Source organism: Lactuca sativa, chromosome 8, assembly GCF_002870075.4.
Source record: "Lactuca sativa cultivar Salinas chromosome 8, Lsat_Salinas_v11, whole genome shotgun sequence".
NCBI classification, from domain to species: domain Eukaryota; kingdom Viridiplantae; phylum Streptophyta; class Magnoliopsida; order Asterales; family Asteraceae; genus Lactuca; species Lactuca sativa.
In genome coordinates this window covers 73,532,413-73,544,250 of record NC_056630.2, presented here as the reverse complement: position 1 = coordinate 73,544,250, position 11,838 = coordinate 73,532,413, and the positions used below count along the sequence as shown (strand labels likewise).

At 35.5% G+C, this 11,838-nt stretch overlaps 1 protein-coding gene across 2 annotated transcripts; it reads right to left on the bottom strand.

Annotated features, from left to right (window-relative positions):
* Positions 1-415: 415 nt before the first annotated feature.
* Positions 416-9,815, bottom strand: LOC111900589 (disease resistance protein RUN1). Of its 2 annotated transcripts, XM_042897783.2 has the most exons (8): positions 9,655-9,815; positions 8,269-8,568; positions 7,518-8,101; positions 4,516-5,623; positions 4,212-4,424; positions 2,603-3,457; positions 1,906-2,523; positions 416-774 (listed from the first exon to the last, which is right to left on the bottom strand). In XM_042897783.2, exons 3-8 carry the CDS (start codon positions 8,003-8,005, stop codon positions 739-741), a joined length of 3,318 nt encoding a protein of 1,105 aa, XP_042753717.1. In that variant the 5' UTR covers positions 8,006-8,101; positions 8,269-8,568; positions 9,655-9,815; the 3' UTR covers positions 416-738. The 2 variants fall into 2 exon arrangements, with proteins under 2 accessions (XP_042753717.1, XP_023752239.1); XM_023896471.3 differs by lacking the exon at positions 8,269-8,568.
* Between the last annotated feature and the right edge of the window lie 2,023 nt (positions 9,816-11,838).

Genomic DNA, 11,838 nt, shown 5'->3' with positions numbered 1-11,838 from the left:
GTTCCATGAATATCGAAGAGTCTTAGGCTGCGTTTAGTTACGGAAAAATTGGCCGTTTTCCGGAAAAAAATTTCAAGAAAAATGAGAATTTTGAAAATTCATTTAGTTCGTCTATTTTTCAAAAATTTTCACGGAAAATGAAAAGTTTTTCAAAATTACAAAGACGTTGGAAATTTTGGAAAAACCGATAATCATTGTTTTCCACATTTTTCTAATTCCAAAATTTTTCTAAAATATAAACACCCACTCCCACCCCATCCACCTCTACCTATCCTCACCTTAACACCCCAAATTTTGGGAAAATCGATAATCATTACTTTATAAATTTTCCTATCAATTTATAAAATAAAGTCAAGTGTTAGTTTGTTAATCAATTTATGCATTATTCTATGAAATTGGTTGCACAAAAATGAAATGATACAAATTTGACAACCAACTAAAATATGACCGGATAAATAGGTGAAATATGAACAAATAAGTCATGTCATCACAATATATGGACATCCATTCTCATGCACAATCATAAACAAATCTCATCAGCTCAACAGTGTGCGGATTGCCACTGATTTTGATCGGTGATCCTTATATATCACCAATCCAAAAGCCACCCTGTACACATGTACCTACTGCATCATTTCCTGTACATTGACCATTTCTCACATGAGTTCTTGAAAAGTACTCCAATATACATGTACATACTGCATCTTTTCTTGTACACTTCCACTATCTTTCAGGACCTCAACAGATTACACAAGAAGACTTATCTTCTTCCAGCTGAATACAAAGTAATAACAAGCAACAATGAGAGCTTACTCAAGGATGAAAATAAAAGAGGCTAAAAAGCATGAGTTTAATCTCATTTTGCAGCATAGTTTTAGGCTTTCTTCTGCAGATATAGACACGTGTTTTTCCTCTCTGTAATATCTAGGTTCAGAAGTGATTTTGATTTCGATTTTTCTTCATTTGACTTCAGCTTATGTACCAGAAATATGACTTAAAGATAGCAAACATTTTTTTTTGGAATATCCCATTGAATGTTGGAATGGTATATGTAAAGAATCAATTATCAAAACTATTAATTGTATGTTGGAATTGCATATGTAAAGAGTTAAATGTTTTAAGCATCTAAAGAAGTTTTGGTATAGAAACAGTACACCAAAATTAGTAATTTCATTATATTTATAATTATTTATATAACTAACTATTTTAAAATATGAAAGAAGGAAAATTTTGTCATCTACCATATATACATGACAGATCCGTTGGCACATTTAGAAACCACCCAAGAATTTACAAAAGAACAGATTTCAATTCCATTCCAAAACCTAGGGGTGTGTAAAAGAACTGAAAAACCCATGCGTTTTGGAAAACAGATGGTTGACATGAGTTGGTAGGATTTGGAAATTCTAACAATCAAATACATCACATATTTCAAATCTTTCTGATCCCAAATCCCCTGAAATATTCCAAATCTGACAAAAACAATCCCACAATCAAAACGACCCAAAGGATTTTGTTCATTTTGCAAAGCAAAACTGTCGATGCGAAAAAGCTAACTGATGGTAAAAGAAACCATTACATGACATAAGACTCAAAAGTCAAAACTGAACAAAAATAGCAAATCAATCCTAAAAGACGATTCAGTAGAAGCGGAAGTAGGGTGAGAGTGGGGAAAACTCATAAGTGTCTGTAAAAAATCACAAACTTATAAACAGATCACTAAGACATTGAGACTACAGTGATTCGTGTCACATTTACCTAATCATAATGATAGAATTATCAAGGGGATAGTGGGAAACAAGAGAGACCATGAAAATGTCATTTTTCTAGACTTTGTTATTCACAAGAATAAACTTTACTACTGATTATTTAATGAGAACAGAACAAAAGAAATAATCCACATACCTGATAGTAGTACTTGCCGTTTGGATGTGGATAGGGATACATATATGGATACGGATACCCATACGGAGATAAGGTGTGGCTAGGCTTCCATAAAATATTGATAGAAGTGTTTGAATCACGTTTGATCGTAAACGTATTTCCATGTTTACGTTCATCATCCCAAAATTCTGAGCAATCTGTTGTTGCAAACGCCTGATCACCCTTTACTTTCCTAGGAACTAGCTCAGCACCAACATAACTCTTGTAAGCTGAACACCCAAACATATTTTGTATGGAAAATGAAATGATATTGTGTGATGAAGTCAATAATGTGGTGTTCCTCAATGAATGAAACGAAACATATCCTATGAATGTCATTTCATTATATTCATCAGGCTCCTGCCAAATTTCAGATCGAAAACCTACTTCTTCTACCTCCTGCTTGATGATTATACTAATACGTGGAGATTTCATGTCCGTGACAACGCGTATTAAAAACCCACAATAGTTACTGTTCCAATCATGTGGAAGATGCAGTGTATGTGTGTTCTCGGTAAACAGCCTATCTACAAACCACTCCTTTGGAATCATCTGATGTTTAACAACAGCACTGATAAAGTGATTTTCAAAAGCATTTCCCTGCCATTGAAAATACATTCAGTTATGATTCTTATTTAGTTGGGTTTATATAATAAAGAATTAAATTTAAAAGCCAAACCTGGAGCATGGAGTTTAGTAATATGTCGCCACAAAGTTTATTCTTCCCAAAGAGTGAGACTTTCCACAACAATTTGCAGTTTGAAATATCTCCAAAGCTTTCAAGTGATTCACAATCATCCGCCTTAACAGCAGCTATACTTGATGGCAGCTCTGACAATTCTACAAGGCTTTTGCACTCTGACACGTTGAGCCATTTGAGCCGAGGAAGTTGCAAGCGACTAAAATTTAATCGAGAAAATTTATTTTGTTTTAGATTGAGTTCTTGCAAGTTAGGCAACTCCCAAACAGCAGAGCCAATGTACTCGTCTCTTAGATGGCAGTGCCTGAGATTCAACTTTGTTAAGCCTGTATGGAAAAATTGTAACCCTCTCGTGTGAGGTAAACATGATTCCTTTAAACAACATTCTACATCAATGGGATCCTCTAGTGGTTTTTCAACTTCTGTATCACCACCAAGATTGTTGAAACATGTCAACCAAGTAACAAATTTTTTTGTACCGGATTCTATATAGGATGCAACTTCGTCCTCACTATCATCCAAATGAAGATGTGGTAAGCTTTTAATGTTCTTTTGTTCGATCTCTGTGAATGTAAAAAGCTTGGGGCAAAATGAGAATGTAAGGGTATCGAGTTTCTCTAGTTGGGTAATGGGTGGAAACATCTTAAGTCTCCTACAATCTTCTATAGATACGGAGACAAGCCTTTTCAAATGTCCAATCGATGGATCAATCTCTTCTAAACATGGGCATTTACGAAGATTGAATATTTCAAGATTTGGAAGTCCACCAAAATCTGGTGTCATGATTAGGTTTTTCAAACGAGCAAGTTTCATGATTTTCAAATTCGGCAGATGCTGTTGCATACAAGTGCAAACAAGTCAAAAATGGCAAAAACCAGTAAAAAACATAGATTTGTAGTGACATTCCCTGAATAATAATATAGTATTTAGTTTCATTAAAAAAAAGAAAAAAAAAAAAAAAAAAAAAAGAGCTCGAGTTGCCACCTCAACATTCACATTTGTATATCATCACCACAGACTCTCTTGTAGAACTTTTTCTAGTCGCATGAGAAATATTAATGAAATCAACCAATATGTAAGAAATAATATACTTCTCTAGATAAAAGTCTAATGATCGTTAGAGTACAGTAAAATCTAGTCGTATATGGTATTTATTCTATGCATACATGTGCTTCTTGTTAATTTTATTTCTAAGTTTAGCCGTTCGTGTCGAATGACACAGGAAACAACTTGGACTAGGGGATGGTTATCAATGTGTACAAGAAGTTATGTGGAGCTTACAAGTCATACATCACATTTGTTCCTGAAAATCTAATATTTCTTAATAAAAAAGAAGACTATCCATATATAACAACTCATTGTATATAAAAGTTAAAACAAAATCAGGTTAGAAAACAGAAAGCATTATTAGAAAATAGAGGTTTACTACAAATGATGTTGTTTTATGACATCAATAATCGACGACATAACTATTGTGCTCATATCCATATAACTACTTATAATTTGCTCCTAAATTTAGTCAGGTCTATGACTCATCACCTAAATTTCTTTCATTTCATCCTTTAATTAGATAAACAATATGCATTACCTTATAACCCTCCCAAATCTGTTTCTGTGAGATGCCATCCAATCTTAGACAACAAAGCTTCCATGGTGAAAATTTGGTAGGAAACGGACTTGCAAGATCACATCTCCAGTCAATCCATCGAAGGTTTTTCATGTTTGCACCAATCGGAGGAAGCAATTGTGATATATCATGACTATTACAATCAAGCCTTATTGCTTCAATCATGTCAAGTTCCTGTGACCAAGGGACCAAAATGATGCAAGGGTTGAGTTAAAAGTGTTTGTTCAAACATGCATATATCACGAAAAGCTAGCTTAACCATTACCATCGTTGCATCCAGGGCACATATTCTTAGAACATCTTCAGTCTTCCAAACTCTACTATGTTTCTCGGGATTCTTGGGGTATTCCCCTCTAACAATGTAGTGTGCCATTTCTTGCACCAGATCATGCATATCAAACTCTCCATTTCGTGAAATAGTTATGAGAGCCTTTTGAATCAACACCTTTACTCCTATCACAGGATGTAGACCACAAGCATCAAGCGTCTTCATTGCCTTATCTTTGTCCTTCTTCCTAAAAAAACATGCAATATCTAGGAACAAATCTTTCTCAAGCTTTGTAAGTCCATCAAAGCTGATTTTTAGCGTTTCCAAAATATCATCATTTGGAATCTCTTTCAGTCTGGCTAATGCACTCTTCCATTCATTAATGTCTTTGTCACACAGACTGGAACCGAGAGTTGTAAGTGCTAAAGGGAGCCCACCAGCATAAAAAACCACATCTTCCGAAAGCAGCTCATAATCTTCTACACGCTTGTGACCCTGAGGTGCATACTTGGAAAAGAGCTCCATAGCCTCATCATCGTTTAACAAGCTAATTTTATGTATCAAGTCTACTCTGGGCGTAGTAGTTAATACTACATGCTCATCTCTAGTTGTTATTATAATTCGGCTTCCTTCACCGAACCAATCATGTGATCCGGCTAACGCTCTTAGTTGCTCAAGCTGATTAACATCATCAAGAACTATCAAGACCTTTCTATGGCACAGCTTGCCCTTTATCATGCGTCTTCCTTCGTCAACTCTTGGTACTTCAACTTCTTTTTGTTTCAACACATTTGAAAGAATTTTTTCTTGCATTTTTGCCAAACCATACTTGCTTGATTCCTCTCGAATGTTTTCAACAAAGCAAGAACCATCAAAGTGGAGATAGATTTCACTATATACAGAAGATGCAAGAGTAGTCTTACCACCACCCCCAACCCCCCATATTCCAATCATGCGCACCCCACCTGACCCAATTTGTAACTTTGATTTCAGATTTTGCATGCGAGCCTCTATTCCAACCAGGTTTTCATTTGCACTTTGAGTTACTAAATGCAGCCTATGCGAAATTGTGTCAACAATTTCTTTGATACACTTTGCTTCATGCCTACATAATAGATATACAAAGATAATTAGCATCTGTCCATATTGACAAAAGAGATAATCTGTTTCATGCTCCATTAAATAATGAAAAAGGATTCCTACTTACATGGTTGGTCCCTGTGGTTTGTCAATATAAGGATTACTTCAGTACAACTATCTAGGTCGCTACGTGTTTAGTCCTTATGGATTTATTTCTTATGTGGTTTGTCCTTGTGGGTTCATTTTCTTCATAACTGATCTGAAATTACTATTTTACACCTGTTTAATTTTTTTATTAATTTTTATTTTTTGTTTTTAATTCTAAAATGATCTTTTAATTGTTAGAAAATGTCCTCTCATCTAACCTTAACCCTAAACCCATCACCTTCATCCTTTTTCTCTTTTCATTTTTGAGAACCACCACCCACCACCACCACCTCAGTGCCGCCTTCAACATCCACATCGCCGGCCTCTTTCCAGATCTCAATCTCCGCCTTCATCTTCTCCGTTGCGCAGATCTCTCTCCCACTCACTCACCTTCAATGCTCCCCCTATTTTTCTTTCCTTCATCTTCTCCGCCGCCCACACTTTTCCCACAAAAAGATTTCAACCATGAAGACTACCGAAGGCAGCAGCTTCATCTCTCACCTCACTTTCTACAGATCCACCAAAGCTCAAGGTCAAGGGTGCAGCCATGAACGAGCCACAGACATCGGTGGAAGATAGTTTGAGGAAGCGGCCAGCTAGGATTTCAAACCCTTCACATAGTATTGGTCTATAGATCTTCATATATAGTACTTTGTGTAGAAAAAAAAAAGGAAATAGATTTGCAGAAACTTTTTTTTCCTTCATTTCCAAAATTCTTTGTTGAACTTTGTGTCTAGTTTTTAATTTATCAAGAAACAGTTTTGAACTCAATTTCCAACCACTGGAAAGAACCCAACTGGACGGTTTTTGGATCTTTTTCTTGATAGGGAAGAGAGATTTCAATGTAGAAATTTTGATTTTTAATACATTTGTTATTCATACCCAGAAATTTGGAGTGTGTGTGTGTTGAAGATCAAACCCATAAATTTGGAGTGTGAGTCTGTGTTGAAAAACAAACCCAGAAATTTGGAATGTATGTGTTGAAGATCAAACCCAAAAATTTGGAGTGTACGTTCTTGAGTGTGTGTTGAAGATTAAACCTAGAAATCTGGAGTGTATGTTCTTCAGCTCTTGAGTGTGTGTGTGTGTGTGTGTTGATGAACAAAAATAAATTATTATCTGAATAAATTTCTAAACATATTATTATTAAATAAAAGATAAGTCTAAAATAAATTAAAAGGGGTAAAAAAAGGTCTTTTATAGGGGTTAAGGACCAAGCAGGCAAAAAATGAAACCATAGGGACCAACCGCGTAGACGCTTAGATAGTTGTACTAAATCAGCATGTTTTGGCAAACCTCAGGGACCAACCCCATAATGTTGTCATATAAAAATTTTCTTGGGGAACATCGAATTGTTTCAACCATGAAAAGGTAAAAGCAAGATGGATTTATGGCTGTAGCTCAATTTGAGGTAAAAAATCAAAATTAGACCTTAGTGAGATCCATTATAACTCATTCTCATATTTGTCATACACAAAGGAGCCTAAAGTCAAGTGTCAATGATAGCCCAGTAGCATAAGAAACCAAATCTAGTAGAAGCATCTCAATAGTTATGCTTATGCATGTATACCAAGAAGCTAAATAGCCTCAGCATGTGACAATGTCTACTTTAATTCAAGTGACCTAGTCAAAGCCTCTGTTTATCAAGGTCATCAATATCATGAAAAATAATTAAAACATTCATATAAAAAGCTTATAAGGTGCAAGTAAAGTCTTGTGATCACACATATCTTAAGCATAAAAAGTGCAAAAAAGAAAAAGAAGAAAATTACCCGTTAGCAACTTGCTTGGTTTCCCATCCAGAAATGTTACTTGCATCCACAAGTGCTTTTCTCCAAGATTCAACCTTCTTGTAGTTCTCCAACTCATGTTTGGCAAATGCCTCTCCATATATTCGTATTTGTTTTCGCACTTCAGAGGGATCCACATGATAAAATATGGGCATAACACTTTGGCCTTTTGTATCTTTGCACTTCATAATACATACAAGTTCATCTAAGCACCATGAAGAATCTGCATAATTTTCAGAGAATATGATGACAGCAATCTGGGATTCTTCTATAGCCTTCATAAGGGCTGGACCAATCGATTCACCCCGAGGAAGCGTTTTATCGTCCTTGTACGTGTATAACCCTTGTTGTTCAAGAGCAAAGTAGAGATGATCAACAAAAGTCTTACGAGTATCTTCTCCTCTAAAGCTAAGAAAGACATCGTACTTCCAAGATTGAGAAGAAGGAGAAGATGATGATGAAGATGCCATTGATGTGTTGACTTGTTGAGATACAATGCATGTGGTTTCAGCACCTCAATGAAATGAACTTTATATAGAGAGAGTGCTGTGAGTTTCCAATAAAACCTGGTATCATGCATGTAGAAAACCTTGTTAGAACTCATAATTGAAGTAACAGGTTACCATATAGAAAATCTCATATGAACCCCATTGAAAGTATAATACAAGTTATAATTCAAAAGAGAGACATGAATTATTTAGGTGATACGAGTTAGTCTTTTCACAACTCAAACCTTAGTTCAATTCACTAGCAATGCCTTCACAAGCTTTCCGAAAATGTACTCAAAATCCAACCTTAACAATATTTTTCGTTTATGAATCTATTGAGACATATATTCCCAGCATGATTAGCCGCTTACAATCCAATGCTTTATATCAAATATCGACATATATTCCTTCCCCCATTTTGTTCCTCTAGCCTGTATAGTTTACCACCCCCTTAACATCTGTCTACCGCTTCTTCAAAGTATAATCGGAATCCAAATGCCCTTTTCACTATACCAGCACTTCTGTTACTTGATTAACATGTTCTTCTGCATCCATTGCAGTAATTTCATGAAACAGAGATTAAGAATTAGGGGTTCTAAGATTAACTTATGTCTGTCAAGGTTATCAAGCATTCAACGTTTCAAACACCAGATCAGATCTTATGGTGGACTTGATATCGTCGGAGAGTATTGCCGGTGGAGATGGCATCACCGGAGACGTCAATTTTTCGGTCGGTGGTTTTGCCTTGAATATGTACGAAAGACTAGTGAGTAGTGACTGTGAGGTATATGATGGTGGGGACCAACTTATTTACTAAATATTTTTTTAAAAGATAAATAACAAATTAAAAAATAAAACAAAGTTGGGTAATATAGTCTTTTTACGTATAGCAGGACCAAGTGTGTAACAAAATCAAATTGTAGGGACTAAGGACGATCCAAGTTTAAAAAAAAAAAATTAATTAAGTATTAAAAATTACTTCAAATCACAGGGGCTATCCGTGTAATTTACTCTAATTTTACACATATGCCACTTTGTCATTATCTTTGGACAGCAAGGGATATGTTTATCTCTCCTAGGACAAAGGACACTTATAGCCTTCAAGATCTCTTCACTATAAGTAACTACATTACAACTTTCAAAACCATACCATGAACTAAAATTCACACTCATAATCATTATCTAGTCTTCATTTACCATTGTATAACTCGTACCCTGTTTAAAAAAGTTAGTCAAATAATGCCAAGCGTACTTGGATTTGCTCAACAAAACACATCAGCGCAGAATGGACGAATCCACCTGTTATTTTCCTTTTGTGTCGACAACACATACACACATCAATTGGCTCATTTACCTCCAAATTCCATTCGTTTATAACTTACACAGCAGCGTATTAACTTCACAAATTGCTTATTTTGATCATCTAACCACACTAATTTTAAAACTTCACAACGTTGACTAAATTAGGTCAAAATACGTTTCTCACATTCCTGATCGAAAATTCTGAACTCATGATAATTATTATTATTTTTTTACTTAATAAATTATATAAAACTTCATTAACGACTTAACACTTCCACTTCTTTCTAGATAACTTATAGTTCATCAAGTTATCAGTTTAGGGAACGTACCTCAAATTCCCAGCAGCACCAAACTTTTAGCAGACGCCCTTTCTAAGCTCTTCACTTTGCAAGCTTATATTTCAATTTCGGGCAGAATTCCTTCCTTAATTTCTCTTTCAACTTGGATCAATTTGAGTAGATCGGTATCTTTCCTCTATCGTTGACTTATTCCATCTGAGTTCTAGAAAGTGTATGGGGAAGTACTTATATGAAGAGTACATTACAATTTTGGTCCCTCAATTTATCTTTTTCTTCTTTAAGGTTTTGGTCCTAACATAACCCAGGTCGCAGTTTTTGGTCCTTATCTTCATGTTTCATAAAGATTTTGGTCCTCGGTTGTTAAATTTAACAAAATATAATCAATTTCCAAAATGATAATTTTATCCATGATATTTTTTTAGTAGTTTGTTCATTATTATTATTATTATTATTATTATTATTATTATTATTATTATTATTATAAAACACTTTATATTTTGTGTTTTTTCATCTTTATTTTTTCATTAACAAAATCTAATTACGTTGTTGCCAATTAATTTTTAGTTTTGATTTTATTTGGTCCGTAATTTAATTTTTGAATATTCTATGTCCCTTGAAATTAAAATATTATTTTACCTACTAAAAAAGAAAAATAATTTTTTTTCCTAATTTTACTGTTACAACTCCATATCAGTCAATTCTTGCCCTTTAGTTGTTGGTGGTGCTCTACGGGCTTGATCTCATGTTGATCTTTCTATGCAAACCAACGTTCAAGAACTTGGTCAAAACAAAACCAGCTCAAAATCATGTACTTGAGAGCCTACAAATGAGTGAAAATCGAACAAGATTATTGAAAACCAAACCATTTCAAAATCATGTTTTGAGGGTTTGGTCTTCATCTTCAAGCTAATTCAAAATCGAACCATATAACTAAGGATTTTTGTTCCATGATTATGTTTGTAACACCGTAAATTTTCAAACAACTTTTTTTTTTAAATTACCAACATCACATATAATAATTCTCAAAATCTCAAGTGTCGTGTCATAACATATTTCAAAATAGATTTCAAAAGAAATTATCAAAATCCAGGATCCTCATTCATGACTCTTTTCTCTTGTGTGTACAATCAAGCCGTCGTCTTCCCACGATCCTGATAAGAACCTAAAACACATAACACGGTAAGCAGGAAGCTTAGTGAGTTCCCCAAAATACCACATACACATATTAGCCACTCGAGGCTATAGCTCTGTAAGACCTTCCGTTTAATGTGTCTTAATGGGACCTTTTGGTCCCACAACTCTGGTAGACCTTCCGGCCCTACCATGACTTGCCTTCCGGCCCCAAACTCTCTTGTAGACCTTCCGGCCCTACCATGACTTGCCTTTCGGCCCCAAACTATGATTGCCTTCCGGCCCTAACTCTGTTCACCTTCCGGTCCCAAAACATACAACATATGCATATCACATATAGGCACATAACTCATATAAATACATAAGACCTTTTGGTCACATATCCCATAAAGTCTCATAACTCATACATACACATAAGACCTTCCGGTCACACATAGTTACCATTCCATGTAAAGTATAGTGAGAAGACTCACCTGATGGCTAGTAGGTAATAGACAGCACTCGAAAACCCTGGACTAGCCTCCGCCTACACATTAGACAAGCATCTCGATCATTATTCGCCTTATTACTCATTTACTCCTTAAATCCTCTTTTCCCTTTTTTACCCTCAGGATGGGTAAAAGTCTATTTTACCCCTCCTTGGTCCCGCCTGCCCCTTAGTGTCTCACCCAGGAAGTTAATAGAAAACCAGACCGAGTCAACAGCCAAGCTCGACCTGACTCGCCGAGTGCACACCTGTGACTTGCCGAGTCCACTCGTATTCTCCATGTTCTTCCTAGGGTTCACTCAGCTCACAGAGTTGACTCCCAACTCGATGAGTTAACATTGGGTCCAGGCTACTAGGTTACACCCGTTACGACTCATCGAGTCATTCCATGGACTCTGCGAGTTGGCCCCATCGGATTTCTCATTCAGCCACCTGAGATCAGATATGTGACTCTAGCTTATAGATCCAACCTCCTAGCATCCAAAAGTCATGTAAAGGTCCAGCCTTTATGCTCATGCATCACATATCTAGCTATATTTGACAAAATGACCTTCTTAATGATGTTTTAGGCTCAATCCTCTTATGTGACTGCATAA

Excerpts from the sequence above, each read along its gene's own strand:
- LOC111900589 (XM_042897783.2), bottom strand. The coding sequence starts at position 8,005 with ATGGCATCTTCATCATCATCTTCTCCTTCTTCTCAATCTTGGAAGTAC. Across the intron at positions 3,458-4,211 it reads AGATTTGGGAGGGTTATAAG|CATCTGCCGAATTTGAAAAT; the intron begins GTAATGCATATT and ends TGTATGCAACAG. Across the intron at positions 2,524-2,602 it reads TACTAAACTCCATGCTCCAG|GGAAATGCTTTTGAAAATCA; the intron begins GTTTGGCTTTTA and ends TTTCAATGGCAG.